At 52.9% G+C, this 24,940-nt stretch overlaps 2 protein-coding genes and 1 non-coding gene across 3 annotated transcripts in view; 2 read left to right on the top strand and 1 right to left on the bottom strand.

The window, feature by feature from the left end:
- The window catches only part of RASL12 (RAS like family 12), a 12,321-nt gene extending 7,073 nt beyond the window's left edge, over positions 1 to 5,248 (bottom strand). Inside the window, exons 1-2 of the mRNA XM_007447682.1 lie at positions 5,066 to 5,248; positions 3,045 to 3,101 (exon numbers count right to left, since the gene is read on the bottom strand). Of these exons, the coding sequence (XP_007447744.1) occupies positions 3,045 to 3,101; positions 5,066 to 5,168 (160 nt within the window). The 5' untranslated portion in view covers positions 5,169 to 5,248. The remainder of the gene's footprint in view (positions 1 to 3,044; positions 3,102 to 5,065) is intronic.
- Positions 5,249 to 9,037: 3,789 nt separating this feature from the next.
- On the top strand, positions 9,038 to 9,110 carry TRNAE-CUC (transfer RNA glutamic acid (anticodon CUC)). Its single transcript has one exon. It is a non-coding gene; the product is annotated as a tRNA-Glu (tRNA).
- Positions 9,111 to 12,643: 3,533 nt separating this feature from the next.
- KBTBD13 (kelch repeat and BTB domain containing 13) lies at positions 12,644 to 14,020 on the top strand. Its single transcript, XM_007447681.1, has one exon. The coding sequence runs from the start codon at positions 12,644 to 12,646 to the stop codon at positions 14,018 to 14,020; it is 1,377 nt and encodes a 458-aa protein (XP_007447743.1).
- The last annotated feature ends 10,920 nt before the right edge of the window (positions 14,021 to 24,940 follow it).

Genomic DNA, 24,940 nt, shown 5'->3' with positions numbered 1-24,940 from the left:
AGAGCGGTGAGAAGCTTGTCATTCTGCCCTGGGCAAACCAGGTGAGATGCCCCCAAGCCCTCTGTGAGAGGAGGGTGTTCTCCTGGATACCCCTGCTCACTTCCTGGAGTGCTCAGCACAGGTGAAGCCCTTTCACAGGCACTGACTCTCTTGGCTCCTACCAACTCTAACAGTCACAACCTATAACAAGGCACAGCTCACACACAGAGCACAGTCTATTAGTCCTATCTTCCAGATGGGGAAAGCAAGGCTCAGAGAGCCCAGTGCCACACAGACTTCTGACTTCAGGTCCTCGATAGCATAAGGCCACCCTTAGTGGAGGGCAACTGGAGTGGTGTCTCATCTTCCTTTGTACCTGAGGTTCTCCATGATCTTAGGCAAACCACTGAGCCCTCTCTGCCTCAGTTTCTTTACCTGTAAAATGAGGATAATAATAGGAGCTCTTCTTTAAAGGGTAATCCTAAAACCAAAATTCAAATCCCATGTTTAACAGCATCTGTGTTGTGCCTAGCACTGCATTCCAAGCTGGATATAGGAATGAACATTACAGGTGTCCACCCTCAAGAGGCCCCTTTGAGCTCAAGCTCTTGGAAGGTGTTTGAAAAGGGGGAAAGGGTGGGGCTTCCCTCGTGGCGCAGTGGTTGAGAGTCCGCCTGCCAATGCCCGGGACACAGGTTCGTGCCCCGGTCCGGGAAGATACCACATGCCGCGGAGCAGCTGGGCCCTTGAGCCATGGCCGCTGAGCCTGTGCATCCGGAGCCTGTGCTCCGCAACGGGAGAGGCCACAGCAGTGAGAGGCCTGCGTACAGAAAGAAAAAGAAAAGGGGAAAGGGTGGTTTTACATCTCCACATGGCTAACTCTTCCTTGGACGCTCAGACCTTTCTCCACAGAAGGAAAGGCTCTGGTCCGAGAGTCCCCCCCAGTTGCTGGAACCAGCCATGGGATAGTGGTGGCAATGTTCAGACAGTGGACAGGACCCCCAAGGAGCAGCACTGGCATCCCAGAATGGTTGACAGGAGAGCATCTGGCCATCTCTCCAGCTCAGAAGCTCTCAGGGTGTGGTACGAGACCAAAGGCTGAGGTGACTAACCACTGTGGAGCTGCCACACCCCCGCCCCAGACCGTCTCACCACGCATTCCCCTACCAGTTCAGAACTCCAAAATTGCTCGACCAGGAAGCTCAAACCACCACTGTAATAGGCTCCTCTGGTGGGACCCTGCCTGAAGGGTATGGATGGGAGACAGGAAGAAGAGAGACTGGAGATAGGTTGCCAAATAAAATACAATATAACCAGTTAAATGTGAATTTCAGATAAACAGCTAATACTTTTTAGTATAAGTATGCTCCATGCAATATTTGAGGTAGGCAGAATCTGTCTTTTGAGCCACTGTCCTTGAGAATCTCCATTTTCCACTCCCAGACATCCCTGCTGTGTGCCTTCCCTTCCCACCACTCCCCCACCCCACCCATCTGACTTCGTGCTCCTGTGTCTCACTCCCCTGGGCACTGACCTCTGCTAATCGATGGGCTCCCCTCAGACCTGCTGGTGACCCTGGCCCACAAAGCTCCTTGGGCCTACTTCCTCCGCTGTAGCCGAGGGGCTGTGTCAAAGCACAGGCGGTCACACCAAACTTTGAGGAACAAACCCCTTAAGGACTGTCCGCGAGTTGCCTGCCCTGCATTCCTGACTTAGCCAGGGGACCCCCTCTGCCTCCTCTGCTTGACCCCTGGGGTTCTGTGTAAGATCTCCATGGAAGAAGGTATTCTAATACGTAAGGAATAAATTCTAAAAACCACTGGACCAAGTAGCCTTGACATCCCTTCCTGCTCTGACACTGGGATTCAACATCCCAGCCTGGACTGAGGGGCTGAGGGGCACCAGTGGGCTGAGGAGCTCTTTCCTTCAGGCATGAAGGGCGCATTCCATCAGAGGCCTGCTGCCGGTGGTGCTGCACTGTGGAGGTTTCATTTGTGGGACCCCAGGGTCCTCCCGGAGCCCTGGGTTTCCTCAGAGGGCCTTCAGGGGTTCCACAAACGCCTTATTCAATTCTTAAGAAGGGGGAAGATAATCTAAGACTGCAACCCCCATTTCCAAAGAGCATCCAGACACCCCATTTTTCTCAGTGGAAAGTTTACCATAAAGAAATGCTATAAATGTGAGCTTTAAGTGACATTTATATTAATAAAATTCTGCTTTTACGTATTTAGATATTGGGCTTCCATGTAAGAGGTTATTTGAGGAAAAGGTCCTGCTGCTAAAATTAATTTTCAGAAACAGTGATCTAATTAACTTGGGCGAATCTCAGCCATCACAGATGGGAAGCCATTTGAGGAGAAAGAAGGAAGGAGGAGTGAATACGCATTCAATGTCTCTGTGGGTCAGGTAGTACGCTACATCTTTTACATGTGTTATGTCTTTAATCCTCACAGTAATTCTCTGAGATAGGTATTTTTATGCCCATTTCACAGATAAGGAAACAGAAGCTCAGAGAGCTTAGGTGACTGCTTCAAAAGTGCACAGCCAATAAGTGACAGAGCCAGGATTCAAACTCAGCTCTGACACCAGGGTATCCCTTTTTCCAATACACCATCATGATACAAGACTAGTTTTCTTGTGTGGTTAAAAAACTGGTTTAGAAGCCAGTATTACTAGGGAATTTCCCAAATATCTTGTCCAGCTTTTCTGGAAAAGTACACTGAATAACCATCTGGAAGAAAAACACTTAATGGATTGTGGATATTCTGCAATGCACGATTTTTTTTTTTTTTAAGTTTCATCATACTTCATATTTTAGGGCAAATCAACTTCTCTCAGTTCTCTTAATTGGGCTAACCCCCAAGTTGTCTGGGGTGAGCTGTGGAAGGAACTTTTGGAACTTAAAACATTTTGTCACATGGGCTGAGTCATCCTGGTGGCTCCTCCCCTCGGCCCCCAGATATGCGGTCCTGGTCAGGCCTGGGCCCACCACGGCATATGTGTGTTTGCAGGGGAGATCCAAGTGGGCACAGCAGGAGGGACGGGGGCGGGGAGTGGGCCCTTACCCAAGTTGGGGTCATATTCGCTGATAAACCTCCTGGTCAGAAACTTCACCGTCAGGGCTGCAAGAAGGAGAAAGAAGTTGGCTCAGTCTCCCCATCGTGTCTGGCTGCTGGGCCCTGGAGCCTGCCCCTCTCATTTTAGGGAGGACTTATCTAGCCTCTGTGACCCCTCTGCTCTCTGGAGAGCTGGGGAACTGGTTTGAGAGGCTCAGAGGAAACCAGAAATATGGGGAACCATGTCCTTCCCAGCTGCATTCTGGGATGTTTTATTTTGGAGGGGGATGGCGGCGAGAAAACAAATGAGAGGCAAGCCTAAGGGGCGTTTGTGAAGACCCTAACTAAGGGGTCTGGACCCAGGCAAGCAGTTACCTTAGGGTCAACTTGCTGAGACTCCAAGTGAAGAGAGACCTCCCCCACCCTTGACAAGGCACAAAGACTGAAGTGTGGAGGCATTTATCCCAGCTTTGGCCAGAAGCCAAAGAGGGAGTAAGAGCTGAGTTATCAGTGGGTGATCTCTGGGAGGGATATGAACCCCCGAATCCCAAGTAAACACACTCTAGTCTTCAGTCCTCGAGTCTTGGCTCTAAGGCCTCCACACTCATCATGGGAGTGTCACAGAACATAAAACCTGGGGAAGTTCTCCCCAGGTGGAATGCATTAACAAGATTGATTTTTGTTCAGAATTTAACCACATAAAGCTGAGGGTTCAGCCCACTACTATACTGAACTCTTAAAAAGTAATGCGGTATTTTAAAGAAAATCCTTAAAATTCTTTCCCAGGATTCCTAACAGTGTCAGTTTGCAAACTAATACCCAGGGAATACATATTTTAAAATTTAAATTCTTTCATTCATGTAGTCACTGGCTAAACTGTACCAGTGACAGAGCCACAGATAACAATTTGATTTTCAAAGGGAAGAGGGCAAATCTTTTCTCTAGGAAAGCATGATCCAGAGTCCCATCTCTGAGCCAGGGGGCTGGCTTCAAAAGTGGAGAGTAGGCTCCCGGTGAGTTTCAAAGAACACCCTGGAGAAGGAAACTCACAGCTGAGTCCATGATGGCCATTCACTAATGGCTGCAACTGGAAAACAGCCAGTGGAGGAGCCCCCTCTGCCTTCCGCCCTTCAGCTGCCTGGGACTGGGAATGGCGGGGAGAGCGGTGAACCCTTTTTCTGGATCTTTGCCTATGGTGACACCCCCCACCCCCACCCCCTGGGCTCCAGCTGGGCTCCAGCTGCCAAAAGTGGTGAAAGCAGAGTTCAGTGTTGATAGAAATGGCCTGAGTGTAAATCCAAGCGCTTTGTTCATTAAGGACAAGTCCGAGGCACCTGAGACCATAGTCCAATGTGTTTCCGTAAAGTCAAGGGAGGGGTCTGACTTGAAACAAACACATTTGATAAGAATTCACACTTTGTTCCAGAATCCCAGAGAATTGGGGTGGGGAGTGGGTAGCAGCCTGGCCCTGGGAAATCCCAAAAGCCAGCGACTTTTACCACCTCCCTTCAGGGGCCTGGGGCCCCTTCTCCCCTGGCCTAAATCAAGGAGCAGCAAGGCTGCAACTAAGCTCTGTAGGGGCCCTGGGCTGGGGATCAGTGCCTAACAGGTTCCTTTGGTGCCAGTCACCAGGGCTGACGGCTGGCCAGGAAGAGGAGATGGAGGGCGGTGAACGGCAAGGGGGAGACCAGCAGAGGACTGGGAGACACAGAGACAGAGGGGAGACAGCTGGGGTCACAGACAAGGAGGACACAGACACAGTAGGGAGACACAGAGGGAAAGACAGGCCAGGAAGAGAAGACAGCTGAGAGATGGAGGAGCTGAAAACAAGCTGAGGGAGAACCAAGCAAGAGAAGCTGAGGCAAAGAAGGATACCATCACGGTGTCTCATCCAACCCACCTGGGCGCGGGAAGCCCCGAAAACCCGTGGAAGAGCCTGCCCGCAAGCCCACAGCGCCCCGTTCCCTCCACCGCTCCCCGTCTCTCGCGTCCCCGCCTGACCCCTTCCCTCCCGCCCGCACCCCACTCACCGGACTTGCCCACCCCGCGGCGCCCCAGGATGGCCAAGTTGACCTCGAGGGGTGCGCTCTGCTGCCCGCTGCCCGCGCGGGGTTTCCCGAACACCGAGGACATGGCGACGCTGCGGAGAGGGAGACGGGTCCTGGCCTAAGGGCCTCGAGCAGCGTGCCCGCCCGTAGGGGCCTTCGGGAGCGAGTGGCGGCCTCTCTGGCACTCGCGGCCCCGGCGGCGTCGGCCTCCCGGGCCCCGCGCCTAACAGGCAGCCTTCCCGCGGCCAGGCCCGACCGTGCGCGGAGGAGGGGCCGGGGGAGCCCGGCAGGCGGGGCCGCCCGAGCGCCGCCAAACTCCTTGTAAGGGCTGCGGAGACCCCTGCGAGCGGAAAGGATCTCCGGCCGGCCGCGCCCCCCAGGGCCTTGCTGGACCTCGAGGGCCGGGCGGCGCCGTCACCCTTCGGAGCGCCCCCAAGACCCGGCGGGAAAGGACAAGTACCGGAGAGAGGCAGGCCAGGTATAGGGGCACTGAGGGGAAGGATGTTTCCAGCCTTGTCTGAATCTCCACTCAGTCACTTCCCATCAGCAAGAAGATCCACCCCTCCCTTTGTTTTACCCAGCTGGCCCCGCCTCCTCCTCCGGGAAGCCTGCCGGGTTCAACACCGAGCCTGGTCCTTTCTCTGGATCACAAGCCAGCTCAACCTTGGCACACAACTTCCCCGACCACATTACCCTCCCCTTCGGTGTGGGGACTCTCAGGCATCACTACAGAACCCATAAAGAATCCTAGCTTCTGGGAACGGGAGGGGGGGCGCTGGGGGTGGGGAGGTGGGGGGAGACGACTTTACTAAGATTTCATGGCCAATCTGGGTCCAGCTTCAAGAAACCAAACCCATTCTGGATTACTGTTTTCTCCCTGATGGGAGCTAATGAGTCCCATGTGTTTGTGGCCTAGTGTGTAAATGGGGCATTTTATTCTAAAACCTGGCACTCCCTCTTGCCTATGATTCTGGGATTGGTGGATGAGCCTGGCAGGGTCACCTGTCATTACCCTTGAAACCCAGGGTAAATCTGGTCATGCTGGAAACAGGGCAAAGGGGTGACATGAGGAATCTGGACATTTAGGATCTAGTGCCAGCTCTTTCACTGGGTGACCTTAGGCAAGTCATCTCACTTCTTTGGGCTTTGGTGTCCCCATCTATAATACTAAAGGAAGGGGGAAATAAATCCAATTCAAGCCTAATGGAGAGTGACAAAATAAACCCTGGGTTCCATGTCTGAGTACTTTCTAGAACCCTGTGGGACCTCTCTTTTGGAATACACTCCAGTCTTGAGTGGAGAAAGATATGGGAGTCTCAGAGACTTCTCACTGCAGCCCTTCCCCTTCCAACCCCAAACCCCTATCCTCCCGTAGCTAATCTACCCACCCATGTGCAAAAGAAACCAGGAAAACCCAGGTCAGCAGGCGGAGGGTCTGGAGTCAGAGCCTGATGGTAATAACTTCTCCTCAACCAAGAGAGAAAATTATTTTCCAGGACAGGACATGAATACTGACTCAGCCTAATAGTGTTTCTGGGAGATCATGGTAAACCAGCTGTGTTATTAAGACTCTAAGGTGTTGGGAGGAATTTGTTTAGATTACACCCACAGGCCAGAATCGCTCACAGAGCTAATGGCCAAGGGTTTTCCTTTGAGTTGTAGAAGGAGAAAAAGTGGGAGCCAAGTTCTAGCCACATCCCTGGGCTGGCCCTAGTCCTGGGAGGACAGACTGGTTCTGGGTGGGGCTATGGGGAGACTCAGCCTCACTGGAGGACTGCTAGAGAGAGGGCAGGCTGTGGACCCCCAGAGGCCCAACTGGGAGTAAACCTGGGCTCTGCTACTGCCCTACTTATGTGATTCTGGGGGAGTTACGTTCCTTATCTTTAAGACTCAGACCAACCAGTAGATGGGAGCTGCAAGGAGGCAGGTTCTAGCTCAGTGTGAGTGTGAACTCTAATCACCTGAGCTGCCCATAGTTAGAAGGGACTACTGTCTTTGGAAGAAGTGAGCCCCCTGACTCTGAAGGTAATCAAGGGGGTGACACTAAAAGGAGGTGTTGTAAGGAGACACCACAATGATTTGCAAGATGGGATGAGGTGACCTTAACTCACTTCTATTTAAAAGATTTGAATTCTTTGCCAGCTGGTTACTCAGGCCCTCAGCTGTGACCGCTAAGTGCCCAAAGTCTGCCCCTCCTACGAGGCTTGGGAGGAAAACAGTGCCCATCTCACAGCTGCAACCACTCCCATTCCCAATCCTCAGCCTCCTCATCTGTGGGCTGCTTGTCCAGCACTCAGAAGTGCCCATTGTGTACCAGAAAGGCTCTTGGAATTGGTCACTTACTGCCAGACTGTGGAATGAGCTACTTTGTCCATCTGGGCCTCAGTTCCTCATTTTATTACTCCCTGTACATTTTTTCTCACACATCAACTGTATTCTCAACCACTACCAACAGTTCCAAAATCTATCCAAAAACATAGTCAAAGGACTTCCCTGGTGGTCCAGTGGTTGAGATCCCGTGCTTCCACTGTGGGGGCACGGGTTCAATCCCTGTTCTGGGAACTAGGGTCCCACATGCTGCGTGGCGAGTCCAAAACAAACAAAACAAACAAACAAATACAGTCAAATAATTATGGAAATTTGATATAGGGAATTTGAAGTGCTGAGTCAGACCTGAAAGATTAAAATATAAAAATTTCCACCTATGTCATTCCCTGGGGGGTACAATTCATTGAAAGGAATAGTCATTGTTTTTATACACAAATACCATCACCAAATTATTGACCTGTCTTGGGGATTTTTTTAAAATCTATGAATAATGTTGAGCTGAAGGGACTCTGATTTAAAGGATTTGAAATACATGTGTTTGGAATTCCTACCAATGAGAAATCATCGTTGACTCTCAGCCCTTCTTGGTCTATTTTTCAAAGACCCCAAACTCATTCAGAATTCCCAGAGCTGCAATATAATTAAATATCTATTAGACTAAGCCAATATGATAATAATCTCCTTGAATTATTCACAACGCTTAATGCACTTCTCTGTTTTTGGTTTTTTGGTTTTTTTGCGGTACGCGGGCCTCTTGCTGCTGTGGCCTCTTCCACTGCGGAGCACAGGCTCCGGATGCGCAGGCTCAGTGGTCATGGCTCACGGGTCCAGCTGCTCCACGGCATGTGGGATCTTCCCAGACCGGGGCATGAACCCGTGTCCCCTGCATCGGCAGGTGGACTCTCAACCACTGCGCCACCAGGGAAGCCCCACTTCTCTGTTTTTTATCCATCCTAAGGGGTAGTTATCACACCCATTTCATAGTGAAAGAGTTACAGAGACACTTCATATTTAAAATAGGGATGATATTAAGTATTAGATGAGATAACATGAAAATATTCCACCTAGAGGTTGGCCCATAGCCCAAAACAGCAAGTGATAGTTCCCTGCACTCCCCTGGACACGAATAGCTCACACTTCTCACCCAACTGCCAAGAAGCCACAACTGTTTAGTGACCAGGAATTTGGGCACTTTGAGTCAAGAGAGAGGTTATTCTGCTAGGGCCAGTATCCCAACCCTCCTTATCACCACCTCCCCACATTTGAGGCTCTTATAAGGGGCCCTGGGGCCCTCGAACTGCAGAGGATGTGGCCCCTCACCCAGCAGTGGGCTTGCAGCAGGTGCTCAATAGGTGGCTCTGGAGTGAGTGGGGCACATACAGGTCTAGACAGGTAGGACTAGATCCTGCCCTTGCCACCCACCCCTACTCCCACCCCCAGAAGCCATTCCACATAAAGCTAACCTTTTGGGACTCCCTCTGTGATGTCACTGCATTCCCTGGAGGCAAAATATGACAACCACTTCTGTGATTTTTCAGTTATAAATTCAGATGTCAAAACTGAACAGAACCTTAGAAGTCAGATCCAAGCTCCACTTTACAGATGAAGAACTGAGGCCTGGGGACTTCCCTGGTGGTCCAGTGGTTAAGACTCTGCACTCTCAATGCAGGGGCCACAGGTTTGATCCCTGGTTGGGGAACTAAGATCCCGCATGCTGCATGGCATGGCCAAAAAAAAAAAAAAAGAACTGAGGCCTGGACAGGTTGGGTAGCTTTGCAAGCCAGTGGTAGTACAAGCATCAAAGCCCCGGAGGAATCCTGCCTCCTAGTCCAGTGCTCTTCTTCAGGTCCAGGCAAGCTCATCACTACCCTGTGTGCAGAAATACCACCATGGGTGGCAAAGGCCAGGGGTCACCCATCAGGCAGGAGGGCCAGGAGGTCACAGTTGGAGGGAACTTCAGTCTCATATGGTTCAACACCTTCATTTATAGTGGAGGGTCAGAAGGGGAATTGTGCAGGGTGGTGGAGCTGGGCCCAGTCCTCCACCAGATTGCAGGCTCTCCTGGGTCAGGGGTTGTGTCTCCTCCATCAGACTGGGGATTCCTACTTAGGTTAGGATCCAGAAGTCCACCAGATCCCTCAGTGTGCCAATCACTGCAGATAGAGAGATGTACAAGGTGGGGCGTGTGCTCTAGAAAGGCTCAGGGTCTGACACAGAGCCCCTTTCCTTGCCTCCACCCTCAACCTTGCTAAGTAGAGAGGGAGGTTGGTGTGAGGTCGGGCAGAGCCTGGGAACTCCGTGGGCTGCCCACAGCCATGACAGTTTCCTTGTCCTCTCCAAGTCCCAGAGGGACATTTGTTGTCCGGGTGGAGGAAACTCTCACCAGCTGCAGAAAACACCCCACTGGGGCCTTGGGCACAGGGCCAAAGTGCTGATCCTGGACTCAGCCTCAGAGTCATGACGCCCCACCTTGGACGACCCCCTCCGCACTTCCTGGCTGCTGAGGGTGGGAGCTGGGTGTGTGCACTAGCCCTCCAACCCACTGAAATCAGGGATGGACTTGTGAAAAACTGGGACTGGGAGGGAACTTCAGCCAGTAGGGGGTTCGTGCTCCTTCCCACTCCTGCTCTCAGGAGAGGTGCAGGCAGTGGTTCTGTCTGTCTACCAGTTACTAGGTGCCAGGAACAGGCCATCTGGGGAGGGAACTGTGACCCCCCTGGGGGTCAGCCCCTTCCCCACCTGGCTGATGCAGGTGAAGAGAGGCAGCTGGGCTGGGGCCTGGGGTCAAGTGGACGGGGTTCAATCCATCCCACATCTTCATTCATAACCAAGGCAAAGCCCATTCCATCTCTAGGCCTCCCTTTCCTCATCTGCGAAATGAGAACAGTCAGACACTCTCCCTATCCTTGAGACCACTAGCAAGGACAGAGTCAGGACTGGCCACTGCAGAGCCCACTTTCCTCCAAGGAGGGGCTGTCATGCTTTCAGCCAACGTCTAGCCTCAGGGAAGGAGAAAAGCTGGCAGAGGGCCTGGGATAGTATCCGTGGGGACTCCTGCCCACCCCCTCTATCTCTTCCTCCTCTTCCTGTCTGGTCTCTTGGGCAGAGTCTTGCATATTTCTGGCTGCCGCCTCCAGGCTTCTGGCTTCCCAGGCTCACACAAGTGGTCCCCACATCCCAGCCCTGCTTTAATGGTGTGAACTGGGTGGGAGTCCCCGGCAAGAAAGGCACACTCGTGTTAGGTCTGCAGATTCATACTTGAGGACCTGTGCATGCGTGTGTCTTGGGGGGAGGGAAGTTCCCCTGCTCCCTTCCCAAGTACAGCTTTATCACTGTGAGCCACTGAGCTACCCCATCCCTCCTGAAGAAGACCTGCTGCTGAACATCTCCTGAAAGGCAGATACATCCTACACAGGGCTGGGCCTCAGTTAACCCACCTGTAGAACAAGGTAGCAGGAGAAGATAATCACCAAGCTCCCTTCCGGCTGACATTTTGGAACCCGGAGTCTTAGGTGGTGACCCAGGAAAGTTCTGGGCAAGGTGGGCAGCAGGAGGCCTGGGGCTGTCTGCTTCCAGACCCTGGGCAATTCCCTGTCTGATCCTCTACTGTAAGTGAAGGGGTTGAACCATAGGAGACTGAAATTCCTTCCAACTGTGACCTCCTGGCACAAAGTGACTGCCCAGCATTTGTAGCACAGGGAGGGAGCAGAGCACAACGGTTAGAGACGCAGGCTCTGGGGTCAGACTGGCTGCACTCCAGTCCTAGCTTTGCTGCTCTCTGGCCCTGTCATCTCGGGCATGTGAGTGAACCTCTCGGTAACTCAGTCTCCTCATCTGTGAATTTAATCATATCTGACTCATGCATGCTGTGAGCAATAAATGGATAATATCTATCAAACGAAGGGAAATAATACTTATTTTCTCACCTGATTGCTGCAAGGATTATAGACATTCAAGTGTTCAGAAAATGCCTGACAGTGCAATTTACATGTTGAATATTATTTCAAGAAGCCTGTCTCCTTCCCATCCACAGACATATAGTCCCCTCAGCAGCCCCACTTTCCTTTTCCCAAGATCTGAGCTATACAGCAATGGACGAGTGGGGAGCAGCAAGAGGGGAACAGACACCAGCTTCCCACACCCATCCCGAGTCAGGGAATACTTCCACATTCAGGGACTTACTGAACGTTCACCTGTTACCCATGCATTTTTACAGAGAAGGAAATCGAGGCTCAAAAAGAGATTGGTCTAGGGGCTTCCGTGGTGGCGCAGTGGTTAAGAATCCGCCTGCCAGTGCAGGAGACGCGGGTTCAAGCCCTGGTCCGGGGAGGTCCCACATGCCGCGGAGTAACTAAGCCCGTATGCCACAACTATTGAGCCTGCGCTCTAGAGCCCACGAGCCACAACTACTGAAGCCCATGTGCCTAGAGCCCGTGCTCTGCAACGAGAAGCCACCGCAATGAGAAGCCCGCGCACCGCAACAAAGAGTAGCCCCCCGCTCACCGCAACTAGAGAAAAGCCTGCACGCAGCAACGAACACCCGACGCAGCCACAAATTAATAAAATTAAATAACCATTAAAAAAAAAAAGAGATTGGTCTAGACCAGAGTCAGGGGCAGAGGCCCAAGCCAAAATAAAACCTACTCTGGACCCCAGCCCGGCCCACTCTATGTGTTCCACCTGTGCCTCTCCCTCCGGCACCCAAGTACCCCTGCCCCAACAACCGAAGGCGTGAGCTAGGTATTCATCCCGTCCTTGCTCTTTCCCAGCTGAATGACCTTGAACAAGTCATGTAAATTCTCTGAGCCTCATTCCGAACACTGTACAGATACTGTCGAAATACCGTGAAACAGGTGTTATTATTGGCCCCATTTCGAAGAAACAGGGTCAGAGTTAGGGTACCTGCACGAGGGCTTACAACTGCTTTAGTGCCGGTTAAATGGGATATTTTGTAAACTGCCCTCACAGTGCCCTGAATGCAGTAGGTGCCCGGTATATGGTCACCATTATTACTATTTTTCTTACGGAAGTGAGTGGCCCGGCAGGTCTCCAGATGCCCTCCGGGCCCTCGGCCATCCAGCCCGCTGGCCACCACATCACATGAGCCGTACTATCTTTAGCCAGGAAGATATTTATATGCCCCGGGTAAGTTTTTGCCGATACGGGGGAGCCCCGGAGTCGGTGACCGCTGCATCCAGGCCCCCGGAGGCGGCCTCCGCGCCTGGGCCCGCCATGCCGCAGGGCCCTGGGGCCCTGATGCAGGTGTGGGTGGGCAGCCAGCTCTTCCAGGCCGACCGGGCACTGCTGGTGGAGCACTGCGGCTTTTTCCGCGGCCTCTTCCGCTCGGGCATGAGGGAAGCGCGCGCGGCCGAGGTGCGCCTGGGCGCTCTGAGCCCGGACGGCTTCCGCACCATGCTGCGGGTGCTGCGCGGCGAAAGGCCGGCGCTGGCGGCCCCCGACGAGCTGCTGCAAGCCGTGGAGTGCGCCGCCTTCCTGCAGACACCGGCGCTGGCGCGCTTTCTGGAGCACAGCCTCACGTCGGACAACTGCGCGCTGCTGTGCGACGCTGCCGCCGCCTTCGGCCTGCACGACGTCTTCCACAGCGCCGCGCTCTTCATCCGCGACGGCGCTAGCGAGCTAGCGGCCGAGCTGGCGCTGCCCGAGGCTCGCGCCTACGTGGCGGCGCTGCGACCCAGCAGCTACGTGGCCGTCAGCACGCATGCGCCGGCGCCCGGCTTCTTGGAGGACGCATCGCGCACCGTGTGCTACCTGGACGAAGAAGAGGACGCGTGGCGCACGCTGGCCGCGCTGCCCCTGGAGGCCAGCACGCTGCTGGCCGGCGTGGCTACGCTGGGCAACAAGCTCTACATCGTGGGGGGCGTGCGGGGCCCCAACAAGGAAGTGGTGGAACTGGGCTTCTGCTACGACCCCGACGGCGGCACGTGGCGCGAGTTCCCCAGCCCCCACCAGCCGCGCTACGACACGGCGCTGGCCGGCTTTGACGGCCGCCTCTATGCCATCGGGGGCGAATTCCAGAGGATGGCCATGAGCTCCGTGGAGCGCTACGACCCGGCCGCGGGCTGCTGGAGCTTCGCGGCCAACCTGCCGCAGCCAGCTGCCGGCGTGCCCTGCGCCCAAGCCCGCGGCCGCCTCTTCGTGTGTCTGTGGCGGCCAGCCGACACCACGACCGTGGTGGAGTACACGGTGACGGCCGACGCGTGGCTGCCCGTGGCCGAGCTGCGGCGCCCTCAGAGCTATGGCCACTGCATGGTGGCCCACCGCGATAGTCTCTACGTGGTGCGCAACGGACCTAAGGATGACTTCCTGCACTGCGCCATCGACTGCCTCAACCTGGCCACGGGCCAGTGGACGGCGCTGCCCGGCCAGTTCGTCAACAGCAAGGGCGCGCTTTTCACGGCCGTGGTGCGCGGCGACACCGTCTATACGGTCAACCGCGTGTTTACGCTGCTCTATGCCATTGAGGGCGGCACCTGGCGGCTGCTCAGGGAGAAGGCCGGCTTCCCACGGCCCGGCTCCTTGCAGACCGTTCTCCTCAGGCTGCCTCCTGGCGCCCGGGGGCAGGTGGCCTCCACAACGCCAGAACTGTGACCCCTGGGCTGAGGAGGGGATGCCCAGAGTCTTCTCTGAGCCATGGCTGAGTCTATGAGACTGGCCTTAGGAGCTGCTGGGAACTTCTCTCTCCCTGCCCCAGGTGAGACGTCGGGGGCCTTGTGCCTTCTGCTTCTGGTGGTGTGAACATGTCCAAGGATCTCAGGAAGCAACGACTCTGGCATCTCAACCCTCAAATTACTTGGGCTGTCTTGAGAGCTGGTGGGTCACAATGTCAGTGGAAGGGATGGGGGGTAGGTTTTCAATAATCCAGGCTTGTGTGTGAATAGGCCAGTAATTGAGCACCAGCTGGGAGTGGGTTAAGTGATGTTAATCAAACTGCCATTCAGGCAAGAATTAGGCACCTACTGTGTGCTCAGCAGGGTGCTGCACCTAATGTGACTGTAGTTGACAGACAGGGGTCCATAAAGCTTAGAGTCTTGCTAAGGACAACAAAAGGTTTACACACATTTGTCTTGATCCACATAGGGCTGAAGGCAACGGGCAAAAACAAACAAAAAAACCCAAACCCTGCAATATAATAAAGTCCTGAAGAAATCAGGGCAAAGGGAAAATAGGGAGAGGAAAAATATATTACTCCAGGCAGAAGGGTAGTAAACAAACTATGAAGAAGACAGCCAGGATAATTAGCTGCTAAATGGGGAGATTCAGAAGAGGAGAGACCGGGAAAGCTGGAGCAGATGGGAAGAGTCTGCGAGCCCTGCCTTTAAGGCAGAGCAGCTGTAGATGGAGGCCTTTGGGGAGGCAGTGAGGCTGCACTGGCTTGTAGAGACAGAAACTGAGCTGAACATGGAGTGAGACCTGTGAGGGAAAAAGGGTTCCCCATACCCTCTAATGGGATGTGGGCCCGCAGGGGAGAACCCAGTTGGAAGTCCCTTATCCACTGCCCTTTTTGTCATCACTCCAGGGCAATAGACTATTAATTTCCATGACTTCAGTTTACTCAAGGTATGAGGTCAATTTGGGGCAGGTCTAACTGCCTCATCTTCCTCACCTGTATCCCTTCCTCTACATTCTACAGGTTAATTCTTTCCTCCTAGCCTCCACTCTTGCCATGCCCTGGACCTGGAACGCCGTTCCTCTTCCTCTCTCTCTGTTGGCTCTGTGCCTACCTTCTCTGTGCAGGGTTGGCTTTTCCAGACGATGGCTGCGTGCATTGCTCATTGGACCCCTGGCTGACGTCCTTTTCCATGTGTGTATGTGCACATGTGTGCAGCCGTGCACATATGCAGATAGCAAAAGCAGAGATCCTTTTGTGCTGTCAGCTGAGCTGGGACACTTTCCCACCTACAGAATAAAATGATGAGGTCCTACAAAAGAACATGTCTACGCAACAGAAACAGACTCACAGACGTAGAGAACAGACTTGTGGTTGCCGAGGGAGAGGAGGGGTCAGGGAGGGAAAGATTGGGAGTTTGGGATTAGTAGATGCAAACTATTATATATAGGATGGATAAACAACAAGGTCCTACTGTATACCACAGGGAACTATATTCAATATCCTGTGATAAACCATAATGGCAAAGAATATATATATGTATATGTATGAGTCACGTTGCTGTACAGCAGAAATTAACACAACATTGTAAATCAACTATACCTCAATAAAATTTTTTTTAAAAGAAAAACATGAGGTCCTGGGACTTCCCTGGTGGTGCAGTGTTTACAAATTCACCTGCCAACACAGGGGACATGGGTTCGATCCCTGGTCCAGGAAGATCCCACATGCCGTGGAGCAACTAAGCCCGTGTGCCACAACTACTGAGCCCACACACCACAACTACTGAAACCTGCACACTCTAGGGCCCACGCTCCGCAACAAGAGAAGCCCCCACTTGCTGCAAAAGCCCATGCACAGCAACGGAGACCCAACACAGCCAATAAATAAATAAATAGTTTTAGAAACAAACAAAAAACATGAGGTCCTGAAAGACATCAGGCTGTAGAGATCACTAGTTAGGGACATGCTGCTGACCTCTGGTGCTGACCTCTGGTGTTCGATGAGGACTCTTATCTCGCCTCTAGAGTACCCTGACCCTGGTTTCTGGTCAGATGCCCAGCTCAGTCCTCCAGCCTCTCCAAGCCTCTGGGCAGACTTCTCCAAGTGGTCCTAAGTGGTCTCCATCCTCCAAGACCCAAGGGCCGTGAGAAATCCTGGCCTCATCACAAATGGAGAATGCAGAATCAGCCTGGCACCTCCTGGGCGTGGAGCCTAGTGTCTGGGCTGCCCCTCATTGCCTTCTCCTCTGACCTATGTTCCTGTTCCAAGCCCCGGCGAATGCTGCCCTCAGAAGCCTGGGACCTTTTAGGCCTGGATTAATCTAATCTGATGAGTCACAATAATAAATCCTGACTTTTGCATCCTGTGAATGATGTGCAAAGTATTTTCACATCCATCTCCCCACTCCAGCCCTACCTCAGTCATGGGAGGTGGGTACCTTCTCCCAACTGATGAGATGTGTGAGGTTCAGAGGTCAAGTGACTGGCCCATGCCACAGAGCCCCTCACTTTTTTGTTCTATCAATAGGTAATTTTATTCACATGTCAAAGATTTATCTAACTTATTAATAAGGGAACCAAAAGAATGGTAGGGCTGGTTCAAAGGCACATTTGAGAGACGAGATCTGTATATGTTGTTGGAAAAGATATACTGAAATAAGTTTGCCAAGGTAGAGGTAAAGCCAGTTGGTGTCTTACAGGGAATAAAACCATAACTTTTGTGGTTTTCTACTGGACTAAGTTCCTTTTCATCGTCACATACATGCACATACATACTTGTACATGCAGCTACGTTAGCATGTAACTTTACAAAGTCAGGACCCTAATCAAGAGTAAATAGTAGAACAAAGGCACAGTCTCCTAGAGAATTAAATAACTCTTAATGCTTCAACTCTGCCCCAGAATGACACTGAAAGGACATGCAGTCCTTTTGCCTGTTTTCAAGTTACGGATGATTTTTCTTAACAGCACAGACCGCTCTCCTCCTTGCTCACTCCTGATCAGTGCTAAGCGCACTTGCAGTCTTGAGATCCATTAGCTCATCTGCTCTCTCAACCCACAGAGCTTTGTTTGTCGGCTTTTAGAGCTGGCTGCGTGGACCAGCCCAGACAGGCCTGCTGGCTCCAGCGTTCGGTCGTCCTTAGGTCTAGATGAACCCTTTCTGAGACGCCTTTTATGTGTGATAAGCACACAGTGTTCACAGAGAGCCTTCCCACAGTGGACTTATTTAAGCTTTGTAAGAATTTTAAGTGGTAGGCAGCTTGGCAACATCCCCACTCCCTTCTTAAAGATAAAGGAAAAAAAAAAAAAAAACCCAAACACCCAAAGGTCGTGGGTGACCAGAAGAGGCACAGGTAGGAAGTGGCAGAGCCCGGCTTTGAACCCAGGGCCATGTGCTGTTTTCTGTCGCTGCCTCCCTGCTTGACTGACATCCTGGGATGGACGGGGTAGTTCTGCCAGTCTCCTTTACACTCCCCTCCCTGTTACCCTTCTCTCTGCGCCCCTTCTTCTTGGGGTTCATCTGCCCCCCTGGACTCAGCCCCTTTCCCTCCTGCTCCTGAGATAGGAAAATTAACTGTCCTGGGTTCTCTTGCCTTAGGATCTAGCTGGTAGAGGAATGGCCCCCTTCACGAGGGTGTTAATGACTGAAGGCCCTGGCGGGTATCTGCACTTTGACAGATACTCCCTCCCTCTCACAGTGTGGGGAGGTTTTCACAATCCAGCCCACCTTACCCTCTGGCCTCACAGGTCAGGCTGCATTGTTTCTTCCTATCCTGCCACCCTCAGCAAGGATGGTTACCATGTCTGGTTTGCAGGTGAGGAAATCAGCAGAAAGCTGAAATGAGTCACCCAAAGTCACACAGCCAGTCAAGTGGAAGAGCAAGGACCTGGGACCAGGACTTGGGATTCTCAGCCTCTCATACCTTGGCATCCAGACTTGACCACTGCATGAAGGTGTTTGGGGATGCGAGGCAGACTGCAGGAGGGCAAATTAACAGAGATACTTAGAGGTTACTAAGCCCGGAAGGCTGGGTTTGAAATCTCTCTGTGCCTGCCCAGAGGGACACTCTAAGAAGTTTGTCCTCCCAGAGAGATCTACACACACACAAACACACACACACACGGCTTAATGCAGCAAGGAGCATCTTCCTGAACCTCCATGACAGCCCTGCAGCCCCACTCTCTGGAGCTCTCTCCAGTCTTCTACAATCTTTCTCCTTCACCCTGACTCTGGATGCCCTGCACCCCAAGCTTTCCTCTCCCTGGGAATTATCCTGGTTTGCTTGCATAGCCTGCCTGACAGAGGCAGAAGGTGACACCAGCCCTTCCCACACTCTACCCAGGGCCTGCTTCCCTGCTGGCCTTTCTTCGGCCTGCTCACGTGGGCAGAGTCAACCTGATGATACGCCAGCCAGACCCTGTTGCTTTCCTGCTCAGACCCCTGGGTGCTCCTCATCTCCCTTGAGTGAAAGCCCAAGTCCTTTCAGGATCCCCTGCCCATCTCCCCCCTGACTTGATCTATCACTGCTCTCCCCCTGGCTTCATTGCTCTTCTTCAGGCACCCCGAGCACACTCCCACCTCAGGGCCTTTGCACCGTGTCCCTCTGCCGGGCACACCTCCCTCCCTTAGCCGCCTGGCTCACTCCCCACCTCCTATGGGCCTTTGCCCAAATGTCACTTTCATTCTGAGGCCTTTCCTGACCACCCTACGTAAAATCTACCTCCCCCTTCTCTGCATTCCCTACTCCTTGTCCTGTTTTCTTTCTCTCCATAGCATCTAGCGTCATCTCCTATGCTCTATTTTTACTTGTTTAGTGTGTGTTTCCTTCTACTAAAGTTGAGCTCCGTGAGGGCAGAGATTTGTGTCTGTTTGTTCACTGCTGTATCACCAGGACAGTGAACAGAACATAGTAGGGGCTTAATAAATTTTGAATGAATGAATGGTGCTCAATGGATGTCAAAAGAATAAACGAATTAATCACATGGTCAGTCAATCAAAGGAAAAACCCATAGAGAGGGGCTGTCGGATTTCAGAGGAGAGGGGTATCATTTCTGGCAGGGGGTGGGGTGGGCGGGTGACTAGGGGAGACCTTCATGAGAGGGTGATGAGCTGTGGGGTGCACAGCACACTGTGGGAAGAGTGGGATCTCAGAACAGCGCTTCTCTGGCTCCAGGGGAGGGGAGGAATTGGAAGTGCTAATTATCCTATGAAGAATCGCTCCTCTTGGCGGTGGAATACACACAGGGCTGGTCTGTTTATTTTCCTTTGGCCCCAAACAGCTGGGCCTCTTTTTCATTCTAATTGCTTTGCTTCAAGTTGCTGTCACTTCCCAGGAACAGTGGCAAGTTTAACTGCTGGTGGGAGACACAGCTGTCGGCAGACAGGCCACCTCTGAGCAGGCCTGTTGTGGCCGTGGAATACGGGACCCCCATGGAGGGGGGTCTCCCGGGACTCATCCCAGCAGTGTCCTCTGCAACCCTCATTGATTCTGCCCCAGCTGAAGTGGGGAGCCTCTCTCTCTGGCACCTCAGCAACTAACAAAAGGTAAAGGGGTCCTTTTGTAGGGCTGCAGGGTCTTGGAGCAGGATATAAGCATCTCATCTAACCCCTCTCTTTTTACAGGGAGGAAAGGGAAGTTGGCAGGGGGCGGGGCAAATAACTTGCCTGGAGACACACAGCAATGCAGTGGACCACTCTGAGCTAAAACCCACATCTGTAGAATCCTCTTCCCATCACACCATGCTGCATCTCTTGTGTTGCCTTCCAGGACACGCATGAGTAAGATTCCCCAAAATGACCCATCAGGCCTTCCCTCCCCGATTCCAGACCTCCATCCTTACTTTTTCCAGTAAATATCACCCCTCTTGCATCACATTAATTCAGCACTCTGCTTTCATTCAGCAGAGAGAGACAAAGGACTTGGTCTCTAATGGTGGTATTTGGGCACCTGGGCCCTTCACACACACACACACACACACACACACACACACACACACTCTCTCTCTCTCTCTCACAATTTTGACAACTCTAAGGGTGGCCTTATGACTTTGGCCCACTGTGCTTTTCTTTCCAGTAACATATTTTCATTCTCACTGGGGCCTTCATGGATGGGCCTAGCCCCACAGTCCTGATTAGCAGAGGGAATTTCAGGGGCTCAGAGAGGGGGCGAGCGTTGGGTTGGGGTGGAAACAAGGTGCTGAGGCTCTGCCTTCTGACCATGGGAAAATCTCTTCACCTTTCTGATATTAAGGTGTCTCGACTCTAGACAGGGAGGGTGATTCCTGTCCCAGAGGATGGTTATGAGAGTCAAATATGACCTAGAGGCTAGCACAGGTTATGCTCACCATCCATATTCCTTTCTCCTCCCTCCCCCTCCTCACCCCTTATTGAGACCCTTTCTGTGAGACAGGCATGGGTGGGATGAGCCAAACATGGCCCTGCAATCCACGCATTTATCACTCAGTGAGGAAGCAGGATGGCAGAACAGGTAAGCATTGGCTTTGGCATCAGGAGACCTGGGTTCATATTCCGGCTCCATCACTTGCCAGCTGTGTCATCTTGGGCAAACTCGGTTTCTTTATAAAATGTTGAGGATGATAAGGCTTACCGTACAGAGTAGTTGTGCAGGTAGATCACGGGAAGCCCCTGTAGCTCTCCCAGGAGGGAGGGAGGTTGGAGCCTGAGTGTGAAGAGCCTTGAACGCCAGGCTGAGAACGTGGGCCTGTTCTGTAGGAAAAGGGAGCCATAGCAAGGGTTTGAGGTGGAGACTATGGAAGACGGATATCGTGCTTCTCGAATTCCAATACCAGGCCCCTCGCCTGCCCTGCCCGGCCCTCTAGATCCACTCTCCCCTCCCCCTGCCTCCCGCCCCAGGAGGCTGCCCTGTTCTCTTGATTTTGGCTCCCCATGGGGGCACCTGAAGAAGACAAGGGGTAGGAGGAGTGGGAGGTCCAGGGACTTCGTTGGTGGCTCCCTCCTTGCCGGGCTGCCTCACACTGACTTTTTTTCCTCCAGTGACAAGAGTCACAGCTCCTGTCAGGTCACCCTTCCCTTGCAGCCCTCTCAGTCTCCAGGTTGTGGTGGCCACCTCTCCCCTCCCCCTGCAGGCCTGGGGGTGGTGAGAGCCCCACTGTTGCCAGCCTGGCACTATCCCTATAGTGGTAGCCTCCGTCCTTGGTAAACAGCCTCTGACCTCAAGTCTCCTCTAAGGACGTGATCTGACTTGCCATCTCTTTCCTGCCATGATCCGTGCCCTGTTCGCTCTGGCTCTCGTCTCTCTGGGCATCTGTCACGGAGTGGCTTGGTTTGCTACAGCAAAGGATACAGGCTTACCTCGCGTTACCGCGCTTTGCTTTATCGTGCTTCGCAGATGTTGCTTTTTTTTACAAATTGAAAGTTAGTGGCAACCCTGCGTTGAGCAAGTGTCACGTCATTTTTCCAACAGCACTTGCTTACTTTGTGTCTCTGTGTCCCATTCTGGTAATTCTCACAGTATTTCAAACGTTTTCATTATTATTATATTTATTATGGTGATCAGTGATCAGATGTTACTGTTATAATTGTTTGGGGGTGCCATGAACTGTGCTCATATAAGACTGTGAACTCAATGGATAACATTAGTTTTTATGTTATTTTCCATAACATAACATTTTATGGAAAAACCCAAACGGACTTTTTGGCCAGCCCAGTAGAATACAATATAGTGTAAACATAACTTTTACACGCACTGGGAAACCAAAAAATTTGTGTGACTCGCTTTATTGTGATATTTGCTTTATTGAAGTGGTCTGGAACTGAACCCGCAATATCTCTGAGATATGCCTGTTCTGGAAAATGTCCATCTCAGTATCTTGGCCTGATTACACAGTGATGGGAATCAGAGAAACGTCTTACCAGAAGGGGTGGTGCCTCAGTGACCGGAAGCTAGGGCCTTGCCTCCCAAGCCACTTGAATTTGAGGGGAAAAAAGTGACCTTTAGAAGCTCTTGGAGGAGTGGCTGGGAATGAAACAACCAAATGCATGAGCTCCAGGGAGCACAGCTTCTGCTGCCCCCTCCCAAGTGCAGGACCAGGCAGGTCTGCAGCCCTGGCCACTAGGCAGGGCCTGGTTCTCCACTGCCCTGGTCAGACCTGACCTTTACTAGGTTTAACCAAGGGGTCCTGAGGGGGACAGCAGGGAGCCCTAGGGACATTTATTCCAGGCCCAGCCCTGCCACCCATTTGCTGGGTGATGTCACGCCCGATGCTCTACCTCTCTGAGTCCCACTTTGCATCTGTCACTGAAGATGATAGCCTTTGGTGCATACATTCGCTGTGTGGTCAAGTGAGGGGATGTGTGCACATGTTCACTGGTGGTCAAGTGAGGGGACGTGTCTGCAGGCCCGTGTTGAGGGGAACCCAGTGCTCCGGCTTCTAGCTCAGACTTTCTGGATTCTAACTCAGTTCTAGCACTTTCTGACCAGGTGACCTTGGGCAGTTCTTAACCTCTCTGAGCCTCAGGTGGCATCTGTCAATGAAGACTGTTGGGAGGTGAGCGAGCTAGTACACAGAAGGAGCTTAGGATAGTACCAGGCCCACAGCAAGTGTCAGTAAACCCCAGAAAACTTTCCACCCTCAGGCGAGGTCAGTGGGTTATCTTGCCAGTAGCAGTCGTTCTGGCTTCAGATGGAGAAGGCAAATAATGTCTACATGGTGTGGTTGGGAACCTCAAAGAGGGCCTTTGGCCTTGAAAGCATCTTTCACCATTCTTCCTGGTTGGCCATTATCTCCAGAGTGTAACCCCGGGACCCTGCACTGTCTTAGGGTCATAGGCCTGGTGGGGTGGAAGGGCAGGCATGTGAGTCCTCTCGCCAGACACTGAGACGGTGTCATCCCTGTGGTCCTTGGGCCCCAGCCCCTGTACCCGAAGGCACTGAACGCTTGGGGAGCTCAAAATACTTCTCTTAGCTTCAGCAGCAGTGACCTACCTTGAACCCCAAGAACAACTATCACTCAGCCATTTCCTTGGCCACCTGCCCCCAGGTAGCCTGGCATCGGGGTGGGCAGAGCAAAGCTGCTCATCACAGAGAGAGGGCTGGTCACCTTCTTGACCAGCAGTGCCCACCCCTCTCCTCAGAGCTCAGCCTGGTCCACCACAGAGAGCATGGTCACTGCTTCCAGCCTGCTCAGGGACAGTGACCCATGCTTGTTTCTGTCCAGCCCTGCTGCCATCAAAAAGGGGCCATGTGCTCCCCAAAGGAGCACATCACAGGGCTCATGAGCCAACTTGGACCTCTGTCCCTTCCACGGAGCACTAGGGGCCTCGTGCAGATTAGCACCGGCCCCCTCCCAGCAGCCACAAGGATGCCTTACTCACTCTGGTCCCAGCCACGTGGTCCCTCCAGGCTCTGAGGGGCTGGGCACTAAGGAATGGGGACCGGCTGCCTTTGTCCCCTGAAACCACTGTGCTCATAGTGTCATCCCAAGTACCCAGAGCTTCCCTTAATACTTTCTGGTGAGTCATTCACCTGGCAATTCAGTTACCTTCGGCATGGCCACTCCCCAGAGGGCTAACTTTCATGGTTTCCCTCCTTCCCTACCTTCCTCCCTCTTCCTTCTGCAGACACTCAGAGCACCTCCTCTACCACAAGCTGTGCCAGGCATGGGGGCAGAGAGACAAAGCGAGTTCGGTCCCCACCCCCAGGGCTTCACATGGAATGACGGAGGTGCCCCATCAGCAGCTACAGGACCACAAGGTGTCTCTGATGGATATAAGCCCCTTGGTGAGACCCAGGACCTCCAAGCCTCCTGGCTGCCCATGCCTCAGCCCATATTTCCCTCATCCTGCTTTACAGTCTTAGACTTTTCTCTAGATTCGAGGGGTGACAGGACACCCTCTGCCCCATTTGGCGCTGCCTTTACTCATGTTCTCTCATTGCATCCAGCAGGGTGCTTTGGTTGTCAGCAAGAGAAACCGACTTTGGCTAAGTTAAGAAGAGCAGAATTCTAGTGGAAGGACGTTGGGTAGCTCTAGGCTCCCAGGGAAGGTCAGAGCACTGGCTGAGAAAGGACAGAATGAGTGTGCTCAAAGTTCCAAGGTGACACGCCAGAGTTGGCCTGGCCCTGTGCAGGTGACATGTGCCCACCGCCTGGTCAGGAGAGTGCAGGGCACTTTGACAACAAGATGACCCACAGCTGGGGGAGGTAATTCCTCCAGGTTCACTGGGTATCATTTAAAAATAAGGGAGGGGCTAACCAAAGGTTTATCCTTTCTAAATCAATAAACTCTGCCAAATACTCAACCAAAAAAAGGGAGAATGGCCCCTAGCTTGGTGTCCAGAAAACAGCAGTGCTCACTATGGTCTCCCTTCTATCCCCCATGTTGGCACCACTGTGTCAACTCTGTAGCTCGCTGGCTGCAGCATCAAATCCAAACTCCTCAAGGCCCAGCCACAGCCCTCCAGGCACACTGAGGAGCTCACCACTTCCCTCCCACCCCAGGTGGTCTCATGTCTGGGTGACAGCGGCCTGGAATGCCCTTCCTCTCCTTCTCCATGCGAAGAACTCCTGCACATCCTGCAAGACCCAGCTCAGTTGTGCCCCCTCCTGGACGACACCTCGTGCCAGCCTGAGGTTCATCTCTCAGCCTGGCTCAAGCTCCTGCGGGTGGGGGCCCACCTCTGCCTGGAGGCTGCCCTCCCTGCACCAGCATTGGTGGCTTAGGAGCTGTGTCTGTCCCCATGGCGGAGCTCCTGATGCTCTCCCTGCCACCCCCTATCTCCTCCTTGTGCTGAGCACAAGGTTGGCGGAGGTTCATGACATTGCTCGGCTGCTGAGGGTTTCAGAGTCTGTGATTAAGCCATGCCCTGGGCTGGCCTGTCCTGGGTCCCTGGTTCCCCAGCCCCCTGGCTTCCATCCTTC

Source organism: Lipotes vexillifer, unplaced genomic scaffold (assembly GCF_000442215.2).
Source record: "Lipotes vexillifer unplaced genomic scaffold, Lipotes_vexillifer_v1.1 scaffold975, whole genome shotgun sequence".
NCBI lineage: Eukaryota > Metazoa > Chordata > Mammalia > Artiodactyla > Lipotidae > Lipotes > Lipotes vexillifer.
The sequence above is the reverse complement of the archived record's forward strand: the minus strand, read 5'-3'. Positions and strand labels throughout refer to the sequence as shown.

Coding starts and splice junctions, on each gene's coding strand:
- KBTBD13 (XM_007447681.1), top strand. CDS start 12,644: ATGCCGCAGGGCCCTGGGGCCCTGATGCAGGTGTGGGTGGGCAGCCAG.